We start from the raw sequence: 15,436 nt of genomic DNA, 5'->3' as shown, positions 1-15,436 counted from the left end.
AGTGATGCTGGGGAAGAGAGTCAAGTGTGTGCTTTGGTGGGGAGCTGTCATCAGAGGTCTGGAGAGTGTTGCCTTAGCATGGGCAAGCTGTGTCTGGGCGAGTGAAGGGCTTGTGTGGTGTTGTGGAAGTGTCCCTGTGTTGTTGTTGTGTCTGGGGCCGTAGAGCCTAGGAGGAGCTTGTAACCTCTTTGCACCCAGTGCAATGGCCACGGTAGCCCTGTCTTTGTGCTGGGTGGGCTTGGAAGAACCTTGGGAGAAGAAAGCAGAGGAGGCTTTTCAGGCTGGGATGCAGGAAAACTTTATTAGATGGGGGCGGAAATGGAGAAGGCAGAAGCGTCAGGTGGAAGGGAGCCAGTGTGAGGTTCAAGGAGGTGCATGGTCAAGGCATGGTGTGGCTCCCAGGGTGTGGGTGGTCGGTGTCAGAGGTGTTGGTAAGAGGCCTTAGCAGGTGTTGCAGCCTCTCCTGCCACCGAACCAGCCCAGACCTCTGCCACCATAGCAGCCCAGGCCTCCCAAGCCGTAGCCGTAGCCATAGCCGAAGGCCCCATTGGCGACGGGCACTCCCTGGTAGCTGAGTTCGCTGCCCACGGCAGCCGATGCGGAGGATCCGACCACAGTGCTCTGGGGGAAGGAGGTGAGGATGGGTCCTGGCAGGGTGACCTGCACGGTGGAAGGCTGGATGACGACGGTGGAGTCCTGGCACTTCCTTACGCAGGGCTCGTTGCAGCTGTTGGCCAGCGGGGCGGGTGCGCAGGGGCTGCAGAGGTCGTTGCAGGCCATGGTTGTGGAGTGGAGGGTGCCTGGAAGAGAGGGAATTGAGCAAGCGTCGGGGCGTGGGGGCGCAAGGGGTGGTGTGTGAGGAGGGCAAGGGAGTAGGGAGGCATGAGATGGGTCTGTGAGGAGAGTGGCGGTGGGGTGTGGTGGGAGCTGGTGAGGCTGGGTCAGAGCGCGGTGGGAGAGAGGGTGGAGGTGTGGCAAGAGAAGGAGGCTCAGGGGGTTGAGGCTCACCTTGTTGAGCGTGGAGGAAAAGGTGTGCAGAGAAGAGTGTGTGGGAGAGAGGCGCTGGTCCGGCTTTTATGGTGGTGCGCGAGGGGCGGGACGGCCTTTGTGCGTGAGTGCATTTTGCAGGCAGCAGCTGTCTGGTGGCCCAGCCTTGCGAGTCATGAGGTGGGGTGTGTTTTCCTTGCCCCAGTTCTTCAATGTCATGTCTGCCTCTTTAGGACACGTGCGCTTGGCCCCGGCGGCAGCTTTGAAGTGAGCGTGCTAGAGGCCAAAAGCTTGGTGTTGTTGGCGCGTGTCATGGCAGGCAGAAGAGGAGACCAAAGGATTGAAGAAGCGTTACGTTGTCGGTGAGGTGGTCACATGGTAGACTTCTTGTGTGGTTTGTGGGTGTGTTGCGATGATGGGACCCCATTTGCTGGCAGCCCGAGCCAGCCCAGCCAGATTCAGGAGAGGCAAGAAGGTCATCAACATGTCACGTCCTCTTGTTGGCCCCGGTGGCAGCTTTTAAGGGAAAGGTTTGGAGGTCAAGTCTTGGTGGTGGTGGTGAATGTCGGGGTGGGCAGAAGAGGAAACCAAAGCATGGCAGATTTGGGAGGCTGTCAGTGAGGTCATGGTTGTTGTGTGGCATGGTTTGTGGCTCCATTGTGACGCAGGCAGACGCAGGGCTGTCAGGCACAGGACAGACAAGGAGGTTGTGGCTAGTCATGAGCATGTCTTTTGGAAGAGGACATTGTGTTTGCGAAGCATCTGTATCTTCTACATCAAAGGGGCTAGGTTTGTAGATAAGGAAAGAAGCAAGGCTGGTGTTTGCCTTGAGTTCTGAATCAAGCCTTTGATGGTTTCTCCCCCCGCATGCTCCTAGAGAAGACAAAAGTGCGTGCGTTGCGTACGTGACCAGGGATGTGAGCAGTGGGACAGAGTGAAGCGTCAGCAAGGTGGCAGAGGATAGCCTGTCATTTTAAAGAGGCCAAGAAGGGAGACCCAAGTCAACTACCAGCGTTTCAGTGTCCCCTGTGTTCCTGGCATGGTCTTGGCACCTGGCGGATTCCCCTGGAAATTCTGCCAAGGAAGATGGAAAATGTGGAGGCGATTGCTGAAAGCCGAGAGGGCTTTGCAAAAGGCAAATTGTTGCTGATGAGTTTCGAGGCTTCCTGCAGTGGGACTACAGCGTTGGTGAGAAGGGAAGATGAAGTGACCTCATCTACCTGGCCTTGCGCAAAGCATTTGCTACTGTTGCACACAGCACCCTCGTCTCTATCGTGGAGAGAAGTGGCTTTGATGTGTGGGCGTCTTGGTGGGTAAGGAAGATGGAGGATTGTTCCAGTCAGGTTATTGCGGTCAATGTCTCGCTGCCCAGGAGGAAACCAGTAATGTGGTGTGTCCATCTGGTGTGCGTAGTGGGACGAGGATTATTGACGGTCTTTGTCAGGGACGTGGAGAGCGGGCTCGAGTGCACCCTTAGCCAGTTTGCAGATGACACCAAGCTGAGTGGTGTGATGGATAGCCAAGAGGAAAGGTCTGCCTACGCGAGGAGTATTGACAGGATAGGGACACGGGCCCGCGTACGTCACAAAATTCCACAAGATCAAGTGTCAAGTCTTTCACCTGGATTGAGGAAGTGCTAGAGGAGGATCCGGGCTCATTGTTGAATGGATTGTGAGTTGTCCTGTGGAGAAGGACGTGTGTGTGCTGGTGGCTGAGAAAGTAAAGAATGAGTGAGCAACGTGCCCTTGTGTCCAAGAAGACCACTGGTATGGTGGGGTGCATGAAGAAGAGCGTAGCAAGCAGGTCAGTCAGGGGAGATTCTCCTCCCCGTCTCCTGTGCCGTAGGTGAGGCTGCATCTGGAGTCTTGTATCCGGTTCTGGGCTGCCCAGCTCTGGAAAGAAAAGGAAGCACTGGAGAAACGGCAGCAGAGGCCAAGGAGATGAGGGGACTGGAGTTTCTCTCTTCTGAGGAGGGGCTGAGAGACCTGGGTGTGTTTCTGCTGGAGAAGAGAAGGACGAGGGGCTCATATCAATGCTTCTCAATATCCCCAGGGCAGAGGCCAAGAGGATGGGGCCAGAGCATTTTCAGTGGTGCCCAACGACAGGACAAGAGGCAACGGGTACAAACTGGAACTCGGGAAGTTCCACGTGAAGACGTCGAAAAGCTTTTCTTGTGAGAGTGTCAGTGCACTAAAAGAGGCTGCGTGGGGAGGGAGTAGAGTCTCCTTCTCTGGAGACATTCACATGCCATCTGGACACATGCTGTGCAAGCTGCTGGAGATGAGTGTGCTTCAGCAGGAGGGTTGGACTGGGTGATGTGCAAAGATCTCTTCCAACGCAAGCATTCTGTGATTCTGTGATGTGTTTGCTGTGGTGGCCATAGAGTGATGCTGGGGAAGAGAGTCAAGTGTGTGCTTTGGTGGGGAGCTGTCATCAGAGGTCTGGAGAGTGTTGCCTTAGCATGGGCAAGCTGTGTCTGGGCGAGTGAAGGGCTTGTGTGGTGTTGTGGAAGTGTCCCTGTGTTGTTGTTGTGTCTGGGGCCGTAGAGCCTAGGAGGAGCTTGTAACCTCTTTGCACCCAGTGCAATGGCCACGGTAGGCCTGCCTTTGTGCTGGGTGGGCTTGGAAGAACCTTGGGAGAAGAAAGCAGAGGAGGCTTTTCAGGCTGGGATGCAGGAAAACTTTATTAGATGGGGGCGGAAATGGAGAAGGCAGAAGCGGCAGGTGGAAGGGAGCCAGTCTGAGGTTCAAGGAGGTGCATGGTCAAGGCATGGTGTGGCTCCCAGGGTGTGGGTGGTCGGTGTCAGAGGTGTTGGTAAGAGGCCTTAGCAGGTGTTGCAGCCTCTCCTGCCACCGAACCAGCCCAGACCTCTGCCACCATAGCAGCCCAGGCCTCCCAAGCCGTAGCCGTAGCCATAGCCGAAGGCCCCATTGGCGACGGGCACTCCCTGGTAGCTGAGTTCGCTGCCCACGGCAGCCGATGCGGAGGATCCGACCACAGTGCTCTGGGGGAAGGAGGTGAGGATGGGTCCTGGCAGGGTGACCTGCACGGTGGAAGGCTGGATGACGACGGTGGAGTCCTGGCACTTCCTTACGCAGGGCTCGTTGCAGCTGTTGGCCAGCGGGGCGGGTGCGCAGGGGCTGCAGAGGTCGTAGCAGGCCATGGTTGTGGAGTGGAGGGTACCTGGAAGAGAGGGAATTGAGCAAGCGTCAGGGGCGTGGGGGCGCAAGGGGTGGTGTGTGAAGAGGGCAAGGGAGTAGGGAGGCATGAGATGGGTCTGTGAGGAGAGTGGCGGTGGGGTGTGGTGGGAGCTGGTGAGGCTGGGTCAGAGCGCGGTGGGAGAGAGGGTGGAGGTGTGGCAAGAGAAGGAGGCTCAGGGGGTTGAGGCTCACCTTGTTGAGCGTGGAGGAAAAGGTGTGCAGAGAAGAGTGTGTGGGAGAGAGGCGCTGGTCCGGCTTTTATGGTGGTGCGCGAGGGGCGGGACGGCCTTTGTGCGTGAGTGCATTTTGCAGGCAGCAGCTGTCTGGTGGCCCAGCCTTGCGAGTCATGAGGTGGGGTGTGTTTTCCTTGCCCCAGTTCTTCAATGTCATGTCTGCCTCTTTAGGACACGTGCGCTTGGCCCCGGCGGCAGCTTTGAAGTGAGCGTGCTAGAGGCCAAAAGCTTGGTGTTGTTGGCGCGTGTCATGGCAGGCAGAAGAGGAGACCAAAGGATTGAAGAAGCGTTACGTTGTCGGTGAGGTGGTCACATGGTAGACTTCTTGTGTGGTTTGTGGGTGTGTTGTGATGATGGGACCCCATTTGCTGGCAGCCCGAGCCAGCCCAGCCAGATTCAGGAGAGGCAAGAAGGTCGTCAACATGTCACGTCCTCTTGTTGGCCCCGGTGGCAGCTTTTAAGGGAAAGGTTTGGAGGTCAAGTCTTGGTGGTGGTGGTGAATGTCGGGGTGGGCAGAAGAGGAAACCAAAGCATGGCAGATTTGGGAGGCTGTCAGTGAGGTCATGGTTGTTGTGTGGCATGGTTTGTGGCTCCATTGTGACGCAGGCAGACGCAGCGCTGTCAGGCACAGGACAGACAAGGAGGTTGTGGCTAGTCATGAGCATGTCTTTTGGAAGAGGACATTGTGTTTGCGAAGCGTCTGTGTCTTCTACATCAAAGTGGCTAGGTTTGTAGATAAGGAAAGAAGCAAGGCTGGTGTTTGCCTTGAGTTCTGAATCAAGCCTTTGATGGTTTCTCCCCCCGCATGCTCCTAGAGAAGACAAAAGTGCGTGCGTTGCGTACGTGACCAGTGATGTGAGCAGTGGGACAGAGTGAAGCGTCAGCAAGGTGGCAGAGGATAGCCGTCATTTTAAAGAGGCCAAGAAGGGAGACCCAAGTCAACTACCAGCGTTTCAGTGTCCCCTGTGTTCCTGGCATGGTCTTGGCACCTGGCGGATTCCCCTGGAAATTCTGCCAAGGAAGATGGAAAATGTGGAGGCGATTGCTGAAAGCCGAGAGGGCTTTGCAAAAGGCAAATTGTTGCTGATGAGTTTCGAGGCTTCCTGCAGTGGGACTACAGCGTTGGTGAGAAGGGAAGATGAAGTGACCTCATCTACCTGGCCTTGCGCAAAGCATTTGCTACTGTTGCACACAGCACCCTCGTCTCTATCGTGGAGAGAGTGGCTTTGATGTGTGGGCGTCTTGGTGGGTAAGGAAGATGGAGGATTGTTCCAGTCAGGTTATTGCGGTCAATGTCTCGCTCCCCAGGAGGAAACCAGTAATGTGGTGTGTCCATCTGGTGTGCGTAGTGGGACGAGGATTATTGACGGTCTTTGTCAGGGACGTGGAGAGCGGGCTCGAGTGCACCCTTAGCCAGTTTGCAGATGACACCAAGCTGAGTGGTGTGATGGATACCCAAGAGGAAAGGTCTGCCTACGCGAGGAGTATTGACAGGATAGGGACACGGGCCCGCGTACGTCACAAAATTCCACAAGATCAAGTGTCAAGTCTTTCACCTGGATTGAGGAAGTGCTAGAGGAGGATCCGGGCTCATTGTTGAATGGATTGTGAGTTGTCCTGTGGAGAAGGACGTGTGTGTGCTGGTGGCTGAGAAAGTAAAGAATGAGTGAGCAACGTGCCCTTGTGTCCAAGAAGACCACTAGTATGGTGGGGAGCATGAAGAAGAGCGTAGCAAGCAGGTCAGTCAGGGGAGATTCTCCTCCCCGTCTCCTGTGCCGTGGTGAGGCTGCATCTGGAGTCTTGTATCCGGTTTTGGGCTGCCCAGCTCTGGAAAGAAAAGGAAGCACTGGAGAAACGGCAGCAGAGGCCAAGGAGATGAGGGGACTGGAGTTTCTCTCTTCTGAGGAGGGGCTGAGAGACCTGGGTGTGTTTCTGCTGGAGAAGAGAAGGACGAGGGGCTCATATCAATGCTTCTCAATATCCCCAGGGCAGAGGCCAAGAGGATGGGGCCAGAGCATTTTCAGTGGTGCCCAACGACAGGACAAGAGGCAACGGGTACAAACTGGAACTCGGGAAGTTCCACGTGAAGACGTCGAAAAGCTTTTCTTGTGAGAGTGTCAGTGCACTAAAAGAGGCTGCGTGGGGAGGGAGTAGAGTCTCCTTCTCTGGAGACATTCACATGCCATCTGGACACATGCTGTGCAAGCTGCTGGAGATGAGTGTGCTTCAGCAGGAGGGTTGGACTGGGTGATGTGCAAAGATCTCTTCCAACGCAAGCATTCTGTGATTCTGTGATGTGTTTGCTGTGGTGGCCATAGAGTGATGCTGGGGAAGAGAGTCAAGTGTGTGCTTTGGTGGGGAGCTGTCATCAGAGGTCTGGAGAGTGTTGCCTTAGCATGGGCAAGCTGTGTCTGGGCGAGTGAAGGGCTTGTGTGGTGTTGTGGAAGTGTCCCTGTGTTGTTGTTGTGTCTGGGGCCGTAGAGCCTAGGAGGAGCTTGTAACCTCTTTGCACCCAGTGCAATGGCCACGGTAGGCCTGCCTTTGTGCTGGGTGGGCTTGGAAGAACCTTGGGAGAAGAAAGCAGAGGAGGCTTTTCAGGCTGGGATGCAGGAAAACTTTATTAGATGGGGGCGGAAATGGAGAAGGCAGAAGCGGCAGGTGGAAGGGAGCCAGTCTGAGGTTCAAGGAGGTGCATGGTCAAGGCATGGTGTGGCTCCCAGGGTGTGGGTGGTCGGTGTCAGAGGTGTTGGTAAGAGGCCTTAGCAGGTGTTGCAGCCTCTCCTGCCACCGAACCAGCCCAGACCTCTGCCACCATAGCAGCCCAGGCCTCCCAAGCCGTAGCCGTAGCCATAGCCGAAGGCCCCATTGGCGACGGGCACTCCCTGGTAGCTGAGTTCGCTGCCCACGGCAGCCGATGCGGAGGATCCGACCACAGTGCTCTGGGGGAAGGAGGTGAGGATGGGTCCTGGCAGGGTGACCTGCACGGTGGAAGGCTGGATGACGACGGTGGAGTCCTGGCACTTCCTTACGCAGGGCTCGTTGCAGCTGTTGGCCAGCGGGGCGGGTGCGCAGGGGCTGCAGAGGTCGTAGCAGGCCATGGTTGTGGAGTGGAGGGTACCTGGAAGAGAGGGAATTGAGCAAGCGTCAGGGGCGTGGGGGCGCAAGGGGTGGTGTGTGTGGAGGGCAAGGGAGTAGGGAGGCATGAGATGGGTCTGTGAGGAGAGTGGCGGTGGGGTGTGGTGGGAGCTGGTGAGGCTGGGTCAGAGCGCGGTGGGAGAGAGGGTGGAGGTGTGGCAAGAGAAGGAGGCTCAGGGGGTTGAGGCTCACCTTGTTGAGCGTGGAGGAAAAGGTGTGCAGAGAAGAGTGTGTGGGAGAGAGGCGCTGGTCCGGCTTTTATGGTGGTGCGCGAGGGGCGGGACGGCCTTTGTGCGTGAGTGCATTTTGCAGGCAGCAGGCTGTCTGGTGGCCCAGCCTTGCGAGTCATGAGGTGGGGTGTGTTTTCCTTGCCACAAGTTCTTCAATGTCATGTCTGCCTCTTTAGGACACGTGCGCTTGGCCCCGGCGGCAGCTTTGAAGTGAGCGTGCTAGAGGCCAAAAGCTTGGTGTTGTTGGCGCGTGTCATGGCAGGCAGAAGAGGAGACCAAAGGATTGAAGAAGCGTTACGTTGTCGGTGAGGTGGTCACATGGTAGACTTCTTGTGTGGTTTGTGGGTGTGTTGTGATGATGGGACCCCATTTGCTGGCAGCCCGAGCCAGCCCAGCCAGATTCAGGAGAGGCAAGAAGGTCATCAACATGTCACGTCCTCTTGTTGGCCCCGGTGGCAGCTTTTAAGGGAAAGGTTTGGAGGTCAAGTCTTGGTGGTGGTGGTGAATGTCGGGGTGGGCAGAAGAGGAAACCAAAGCATGGCAGATTTGGGAGACTGTCAGTGAGGTCATGGTGTGGCACCTGTGTGGCATGGTTTGTGGCTCCATTGTGACGCAGGCAGACGCAGCGCTGTCAGGCACAGGACAGACAAGGAGGTTGTGGCTAGTCATGAGCATGTCTTTTGGAAGAGGACATTGTGTTTGCGAAGCGTCTGTGTCTTCTACATCAAAGTGGCTAGGTTTGTAGATAAGGAAAGAAGCAAGGCTGGTGTTTGCCTTGAGTTCTGAATCAAGCCTTTGATGGTTTCTCCCCCCGCATGCTCCTAGAGAAGACAAAAGTGCGTGCGTTGCATACGTGACCAGTGATGTGAGCAGTGGGACAGAGTGAAGCGTCAGCAAGGAGGCAGAGGATAGCTGTCATTTTAAAGAGGCCAAGAAGGGAGACCCAAGTCAACTACCAGCGTTTCAGTGTCCCCTGTGTTCCTGGCATGGTCTTGGCACCTGGCGGATTCCCCTGGAAATTCTGCCAAGGAAGATGGAAAATGTGGAGGCGATTGCTGAAAGCCGAGAGGGCTTTGCAAAAGGCAAATTGTTGCTGATGAGTTTCGAGGCTTCCTGCAGTGGGACTACAGCGTTGGTGAGAAGGGAAGATGAAGTGACCTCATCTACCTGGCCTTGCGCAAAGCATTTGCTACTGTTGCACACAGCACCCTCGTCTCTATCGTGGAGAGATGTGGCTTTGAAAGTAAAGAATGGTGGCTGAGAAAGTAAAGAATGAGTGAGCAACGTGCCCTTGTGTCCAAGAAGACCACTAGTATGGTGGGGTGCATGAAGAAGAGCGTAGCAAGCAGGTCAGTCAGGGGAGATTCTCCTCCCCGTCTCCTGTGCCGTGGTGAGGCTGCATCTGGAGTCTTGTATCCGGTTCTGGGCTGCCCAGCTCTGGAAAGAAAAGGAAGCACTGGAGAAACGGCAGCAGAGGCCAAGGAGATGAGGGGACTGGAGTTTCTCTCTTCTGAGGAGGGGCTGAGAGACCTGGGTGTGTTTCTGCTGGAGAAGAGAAGGACGAGGGGCTCATATCAATGCTTCTCAATATCCCCAGGGCAGAGGCCAAGAGGATGGGGCCAGAGCATTTTCAGTGGTGCCCAACGACAGGACAAGAGGCAACGGGTACAAACTGGAACTCGGGAAGTTCCACGTGAAGACGTCGAAAAGCTTTTCTTGTGAGAGTGTCAGTGCACTAAAAGAGGCTGCGTGGGGAGGGAGTAGAGTCTCCTTCTCTGGAGACATTCACATGCCATCTGGACACATGCTGTGCAAGCTGCTGGAGATGAGTGTGCTTCAGCAGGAGGGTTGGACTGGGTGATGTGCAAAGATCTCTTCCAACGCAAGCATTCTGTGATTCTGTGATGTGTTTGCTGTGGTGGCCATAGAGTGATGCTGGGGAAGAGAGTCAAGTGTGTGCTTTGGTGGGGAGCTGTCATCAGAGGTCTGGAGAGTGTTGCCTTAGCATGGGCAAGCTGTGTCTGGGCGAGTGAAGGGCTTGTGTGGTGTTGTGGAAGTGTCCCTGTGTTGTTGTTGTGTCTGGGGCCGTAGAGCCTAGGAGGAGCTTGTAACCTCTTTGCACCCAGTGCAAAGGCCACAGTAGCCCTGTCTTTGTGCTGGGTGGGCTTGGAAGAACCTTGGGAGAAGAAAGCAGAGGAGGCTTTTCAGGCTGGGATGCAGGAAAACTTTATTAGATGGGGGCGGAAATGGAGAAGGCAGAAGCGTCAGGTGGAAGGGAGCCAGTGTGAGGTTCAAGGAGGTGCATGGTCAAGGCATGGTGTGGCTCCCAGGGTGTGGGTGGTCGGTGTCAGAGGTGTTGGTAAGAGGCCTTAGCAGGTGTAGCCGCCTCTCCTGCCACCGAACCAGCCCAGACCTCTGCCACCATAGCAGCCCAGGCCTCCCAAGCCGTAGCCGTAGCCATAGCCGAAGGCCCCATTGGCGACGGGCACTCCCTGGTAGCTGAGTTCGCTGCCCACGGCAGCCGATGCGGAGGATCCGACCACAGTGCTCTGGGGGAAGGAGGTGAGGATGGGTCCTGGCAGGGTGACCTGCACGGTGGAAGGCTGGATGACGACGGTGGAGTCCTGGCACTTCCTTACGCAGGGCTCGTTGCAGCTGTTGGCCAGCGGGGCGGGTGCGCAGGGGCTGCAGAGGTCGTAGCAGGCCATGGTTGTGGAGTGGAGGGTGCCTGGAAGAGAGGGAATTGAGCAAGCGTCGGGGCGTGGGGGCGCAAGGGGTGGTGTGTGAGGAGGGCAAGGGAGTAGGGAGGCATGAGATGGGTCTGTGAGGAGAGTGGCGGTGGGGTGTGGTGGGAGCTGGTGAGGCTGGGTCAGAGCGCGGTGGGAGAGAGGGTGGAGGTGTGGCAAGAGAAGGAGGCTCAGGGGGTTGAGGCTCACCTTGTTGAGCGTGGAGGAAAAGGTGTGCAGAGAAGAGTGTGTGGGAGAGAGGCGCTGGTCCGGCTTTTATGGTGGTGCGCGAGGGGCGGGACGGCCTTTGTGCGTGAGTGCATTTTGCAGGCAGCGGCTGTCTGGTGGCCCAGCCTTGCGAGTCATGAGGTGGGGTGTGTTTTCCTTGCCCCAATTCTTCAATGTCATGTCTGCCTCTTTAGGACACGTGCGCTTGGCCCCGGCGGCAGCTTTGAAGTGAGCGTGCTAGAGGCCAAAAGCTTGGTGTTGTTGGCGCGTGTCATGGCAGGCAGAAGAGGAGACCAAAGGATTGAAGAAGCGTTACGTTGTCGGTGAGGTGGTCACATGGTAGACTTCTTGTGTGGTTTGTGGGTGTGTTGTGATGATGGGACCCCATTTGCTGGCAGCCCGAGCCAGCCCAGCCAGATTCATGAGAGGCAAGAAGGTCATCAACATGTCACGTCCTCTTGTTGGCCCCGGTGGCAGCTTTTAAGGGAAAGGTTTGGAGGTCAAGTCTTGGTGGTGGTGGTGAATGTCGGGGTGGGCAGAAGAGGAAACCAAAGCATGGCAGATTTGGGAGGCTGTCAGTGAGGTCATGGTGTGGCACCTGTGTGGCATGGTTTGTGGCTCCATTGTGACGCAGGCAGACGCAGCGCTGTCAGGCACAGGACAGACAAGGAGGTTGTGGCTAGTCATGAGCATGTCTTTTGGAAGAGGACATTGTGTTTGCGAAGCGTCTGTGTCTTCTACATCAAAGGGGCTAGGTTTGTAGATAAGGAAAGAAGCAAGGCTGGTGTTTGCCTTGAGTTCTGAATCAAGCCTTTGATGGTTTCTCCCCCCGCATGCTCCTAGAGAAGACAAAAGTGCGTGCGTTGCGTACGTGACCAGTGATGTGAGCAGTGGGACAGAGTGAAGCGTCAGCAAGGTGGCAGAGGATAGCCGTCATTTTAAAGAGGCCAAGAAGGGAGACCCAAGTCAACTACCAGCGTTTCAGTGTCCCCTGTGTTCCTGGCATGGTCTTGGCACCTGGCGGATTCCCCTGGAAATTCTGCCAAGGAAGATGGAAAATGTGGAGGCGATTGCTGAAAGCCGAGAGGGCTTTGCAAAAGGCAAATTGTTGCTGATGAGTTTCGAGGCTTCCTGCAGTGGGACTACAGCGTTGGTGAGAAGGGAAGATGAAGTGACCTCATCTACCTGGCCTTGCGCAAAGCATTTGCTACTGTTGCACACAGCACCCTCGTCTCTATCGTGGAGAGAATGTGGCTTTGATGTGTGGGCGTCTTGGTGGCTAAGGAAGATGGAGGATTGTTCCAGTCAGGTTATTGCGGTCAATGTCTCGCTCCCCAGGAGGAAACCAGTAATGTGGTGTGTCCATCTGGTGTGCGTAGTGGGACGAGGATTATTGACGGTCTTTGTCAGGGACGTGGAGAGCGGGCTCGAGTGCACCCTTAGCCAGTTTGCAGATGACACCAAGCTGAGTGGTGTGATGGATACCCAAGAGGAAAGGTCTGCCTACGCGAGGAGTATTGACAGGATAGGGACACGGGCCCGCGTACGTCACAAAATTCCACAAGATCAAGTGTCAAGTCTTTCACCTGGATTGAGGAAGTGCTAGAGGAGGATCCGGGCTCATTGTTGAATGGATTGTGAGTTGTCCTGTGGAGAAGGACGTGTGTGTGCCGGTGGCTGAGAAAGTAAAGAATGAGTGAGCAACGTGCCCTTGTGTCCAAGAAGACCACTGGTATGGTGGGGTGCATGAAGAAGAGCGTAGCAAGCAGGTCAGTCAGGGGAGATTCTCCTCCCCGTCTCCTGTGCCGTAGTGAGGCTGCATCTGGAGTCTTGTATCCGGTTCTGGGCTGCCCAGCTCTGGAAAGAAAAGGAAGCACTGGAGAAACGGCAGCAGAGGCCAAGGAGATGAGGGGACTGGAGTTTCTCTCTTCTGAGGAGGGGCTGAGAGACCTGGGTGTGTTTCTGCTGGAGAAGAGAAGGACGAGGGGCTCATATCAATGCTTCTCAATATCCCCAGGGCAGAGGCCAAGAGGATGGGGCCAGAGCATTTTCAGTGGTGCCCAACGACAGGACAAGAGGCAACGGGTACAAACTGGAACTCGGGAAGTTCCACGTGAAGACGTCGAAAAGCTTTTCTTGTGAGAGTGTCAGTGCACTAAAAGAGGCTGCGTGGGGAGGGAGTAGAGTCTCCTTCTCTGGAGACATTCACATGCCATCTGGACACATGCTGTGCAAGCTGCTGGAGATGAGTGTGCTTCAGCAGGAGGGTTGGACTGGGTGATGTGCAAAGATCTCTTCCAACGCAAGCATTCTGTGATTCTGTGATGTGTTTGCTGTGGTGGCCATAGAGTGATGCTGGGGAAGAGAGTCAAGTGTGTGCTTTGGTGGGGAGCTGTCATCAGAGGTCTGGAGAGTGTTGCCTTAGCATGGGCAAGCTGTGTCTGGGCGAGTGAAGGGCTTGTGTGGTGTTGTGGAAGTGTCCCTGTGTTGTTGTTGTGTCTGGGGCCGTAGAGCCTAGGAGGAGCTTGTAACCTCTTTGCACCCAGTGCAATGGCCACGGTAGGCCTGTCTTTGTGCTGGGTGGGCTTGGAAGAACCTTGGGAGAAGAAAGCAGAGGAGGCTTTTCAGGCTGGGATGCAGGAAAACTTTATTAGATGGGGGCGGAAATGGAGAAGGCAGAAGCGGCAGGTGGAAGGGAGCCAGTCTGAGGTTCAAGGAGGTGCATGGTCAAGGCATGGTGTGGCTCCCAGGGTGTGGGTGGTCGGTGTCAGAGGTGTTGGTAAGAGGCCTTAGCAGGTGTTGCAGCCTCTCCTGCCACCGAACCAGCCCAGACCTCTGCCACCATAGCAGCCCAGGCCTCCCAAGCCGTAGCCGTAGCCATAGCCGAAGGCCCCATTGGCGACGGGCACTCCCTGGTAGCTGAGTTCGCTGCCCACGGCAGCCGATGCGGAGGATCCGACCACAGTGCTCTGGGGGAAGGAGGTGAGGATGGGTCCTGGCAGGGTGACCTGCACGGTGGAAGGCTGGATGACGACGGTGGAGTCCTGGCACTTCCTTACGCAGGGCTCGTTGCAGCTGTTGGCCAGCGGGGCGGGTGCGCAGGGGCTGCAGAGGTCGTAGCAGGCCATGGTTGTGGAGTGGAGGGTGCCTGGAAGAGAGGGAATTGAGCAAGCGTCGGGGCGTGGGGGCGCAAGGGGTGGTGTGTGAGGAGGGCAAGGGAGTAGGGAGGCATGAGATGGGTCTGTGAGGAGAGTGGCGGTGGGGTGTGGTGGGAGCTGGTGAGGCTGGGTCAGAGCGCGGTGGGAGAGAGGGTGGAGGTGTGGCAAGAGAAGGAGGCTCAGGGGGTTGAGGCTCACCTTGTTGAGCGTGGAGGAAAAGGTGTGCAGAGAAGAGTGTGTGGGAGAGAGGCGCTGGTCCGGCTTTTATGGTGGTGCGCGAGGGGCGGGACGGCCTTTGTGCGTGAGTGCATTTTGCAGGCAGCAGGCTGTCTGGTGGCCCAGCCTTGCGAGTCATGAGGTGGGGTGTGTTTTCCTTGCCCCAAGTTCTTCAATGTCATGTCTGCCTCTTTAGGACACGTGCGCTTGGCCCCGGCGGCAGCTTTGAAGTGAGCGTGCTAGAGGCCAAAAGCTTGGTGTTGTTGGCGCGTGTCATGGCAGGCAGAAGAGGAGACCAAAGGATTGAAGAAGCGTTACGTTGTCGGTGAGGTGGTCACATGGTAGACTTCTTGTGTGGTTTGTGGGTGTGTTGTGATGATGGGACCCCATTTGCTGGCAGCCCGAGCCAGCCCAGCCAGATTCATGAGAGGCAAGAAGGTCATCAACATGTCACGTCCTCTTGTTGGCCCCGGTGGCAGCTTTTAAGGGAAAGGTTTGGAGGTCAAGTCTTGGTGGTGGTGGTGAATGTCGGGGTGGGCAGAAGAGGAAACCAAAGCATGGCAGATTTGGGAGACTGTCAGTGAGGTCATGGTGTGGCACCTGTGTGGCATGGTTTGTGGCTCCATTGTGACGCAGGCAGACGCAGCGCTGTCAGGCACAGGACAGACAAGGAGGTTGTGGCTAGTCATGAGCATGTCTTTTGGAAGAGGACATTGTGTTTGCGAAGCGTCTGTATCTTCTACATCAAAGGGGCAAACAGAAAACAGAAAGAAATGGGAAAAAAACCCAGCCATGTGGCTGTGTGTGAGTTCCCCTCTCTTTTCCCTCCCCCCTCTTTTTCTCCTGATTTTATTTTTAATGTGAAGGTTTTTTTCCTTTCAGCTTGGGAGTCCTTATCTTTCTAGGGCAGTAACAATTTATGAGGAACACTCTGCATTCCAGTGTCCTGTCTTACATCACCAACTGCTGGGTCCTAGTGCAGACAACCGTAAAGGGGATTTTAGCCAGACACTAATGAAAGCATGATTTAAGAGTCCAAAAGGAGTATCCTCTGAGATTAAAAAACTGCAAAGGAATAGAAAAGTTAATGCATTTGCAGCCTTGAAAATTCCCATACAGGTAAAAACAGGACAAAAGAAGCCAAGAATTCGACAACGCCTGGACCGTTACCATAAATGTTAAAAAGCTTCTCACTTTACAAATCAACGCCATTCCAAATATTATATTGGGGGTAAACCGTTAACATTAATGAACCAAGGAAACCAACCAACTCAGCACATGGCGGAGACGCATGACAATAGTAAATGCTCCCGCTTGGATCTT

The 15,436-nt window shown here is 55.6% G+C and overlaps 5 protein-coding genes across 5 annotated transcripts; all 5 read right to left on the bottom strand.

The window, feature by feature from the left end:
• Positions 1 to 261: 261 nt before the first annotated feature.
• Positions 262 to 1,054, bottom strand: LOC128851254 (feather keratin-like). The gene is made up of 2 exons (XM_054058815.1): positions 1,009 to 1,054; positions 262 to 800 (listed from the first exon to the last, which is right to left on the bottom strand). Exon 2 carries the CDS (start codon positions 778 to 780, stop codon positions 442 to 444), a length of 339 nt encoding a protein of 112 aa, XP_053914790.1. The 5' UTR covers positions 781 to 800; positions 1,009 to 1,054; the 3' UTR covers positions 262 to 441.
• A 2,603-nt stretch (positions 1,055 to 3,657) lies between these two features.
• Positions 3,658 to 4,429, bottom strand: LOC128851251 (feather keratin-like). The gene is made up of 2 exons (XM_054058811.1): positions 4,380 to 4,429; positions 3,658 to 4,170 (listed from the first exon to the last, which is right to left on the bottom strand). Exon 2 carries the CDS (start codon positions 4,148 to 4,150, stop codon positions 3,812 to 3,814), a length of 339 nt encoding a protein of 112 aa, XP_053914786.1. The 5' UTR covers positions 4,151 to 4,170; positions 4,380 to 4,429; the 3' UTR covers positions 3,658 to 3,811.
• A 2,596-nt stretch (positions 4,430 to 7,025) lies between these two features.
• LOC128851502 (feather keratin-like) lies at positions 7,026 to 7,904 on the bottom strand. Its single transcript, XM_054060690.1, has 2 exons — positions 7,748 to 7,904; positions 7,026 to 7,538 (listed from the first exon to the last, which is right to left on the bottom strand). Exons 1-2 carry the CDS (start codon positions 7,902 to 7,904, stop codon positions 7,180 to 7,182), a joined length of 516 nt encoding a protein of 171 aa, XP_053916665.1. The 3' UTR covers positions 7,026 to 7,179.
• A 307-nt stretch (positions 7,905 to 8,211) lies between these two features.
• LOC128851249 (feather keratin 4-like) lies at positions 8,212 to 10,926 on the bottom strand. Its single transcript, XM_054058809.1, has 2 exons — positions 10,722 to 10,926; positions 8,212 to 10,513 (listed from the first exon to the last, which is right to left on the bottom strand). Exon 2 carries the CDS (start codon positions 10,491 to 10,493, stop codon positions 10,155 to 10,157), a length of 339 nt encoding a protein of 112 aa, XP_053914784.1. The 5' UTR covers positions 10,494 to 10,513; positions 10,722 to 10,926; the 3' UTR covers positions 8,212 to 10,154.
• A 1,092-nt stretch (positions 10,927 to 12,018) lies between these two features.
• LOC128851501 (feather keratin-like) lies at positions 12,019 to 14,252 on the bottom strand. The gene is made up of 2 exons (XM_054060689.1): positions 14,096 to 14,252; positions 12,019 to 13,887 (listed from the first exon to the last, which is right to left on the bottom strand). Exons 1-2 carry the CDS (start codon positions 14,250 to 14,252, stop codon positions 13,529 to 13,531), a joined length of 516 nt encoding a protein of 171 aa, XP_053916664.1. The 3' UTR covers positions 12,019 to 13,528.
• Between the last annotated feature and the right edge of the window lie 1,184 nt (positions 14,253 to 15,436).

The sequence above is a fragment of the Cuculus canorus genome, chromosome 2, assembly GCF_017976375.1.
Source record: "Cuculus canorus isolate bCucCan1 chromosome 2, bCucCan1.pri, whole genome shotgun sequence".
Lineage (NCBI taxonomy): Eukaryota > Metazoa > Chordata > Aves > Cuculiformes > Cuculidae > Cuculus > Cuculus canorus.
Note: the sequence above shows the minus strand (reverse complement) of the source record. Positions and strands in the feature narration are given on the sequence as shown.

What these genes read in the sequence shown, in the direction of transcription:
- LOC128851254 (XM_054058815.1), bottom strand. Translation starts at nt 780, where the DNA reads ATGGCCTGCAACGACCTCTGCAGCCCCTGCGCACCCGCCCCGCTGGCC.
- LOC128851251 (XM_054058811.1), bottom strand. Translation starts at nt 4,150, where the DNA reads ATGGCCTGCTACGACCTCTGCAGCCCCTGCGCACCCGCCCCGCTGGCC.
- LOC128851502 (XM_054060690.1), bottom strand. Translation starts at nt 7,904, where the DNA reads ATGACTCGCAAGGCTGGGCCACCAGACAGCCTGCTGCCTGCAAAATGC. An exon ending in TTTCCTCCACGCTCAACAAG is followed by an intron (nt 7,539 to 7,747) that starts GTGAGCCTCAAC and finishes CCTCTCTTCCAG; the next exon opens with GTACCCTCCACTCCACAACC.
- LOC128851249 (XM_054058809.1), bottom strand. Translation starts at nt 10,493, where the DNA reads ATGGCCTGCTACGACCTCTGCAGCCCCTGCGCACCCGCCCCGCTGGCC.
- LOC128851501 (XM_054060689.1), bottom strand. Translation starts at nt 14,252, where the DNA reads ATGACTCGCAAGGCTGGGCCACCAGACAGCCTGCTGCCTGCAAAATGC. An exon ending in TTTCCTCCACGCTCAACAAG is followed by an intron (nt 13,888 to 14,095) that starts GTGAGCCTCAAC and finishes CCTCTCTTCCAG; the next exon opens with GCACCCTCCACTCCACAACC.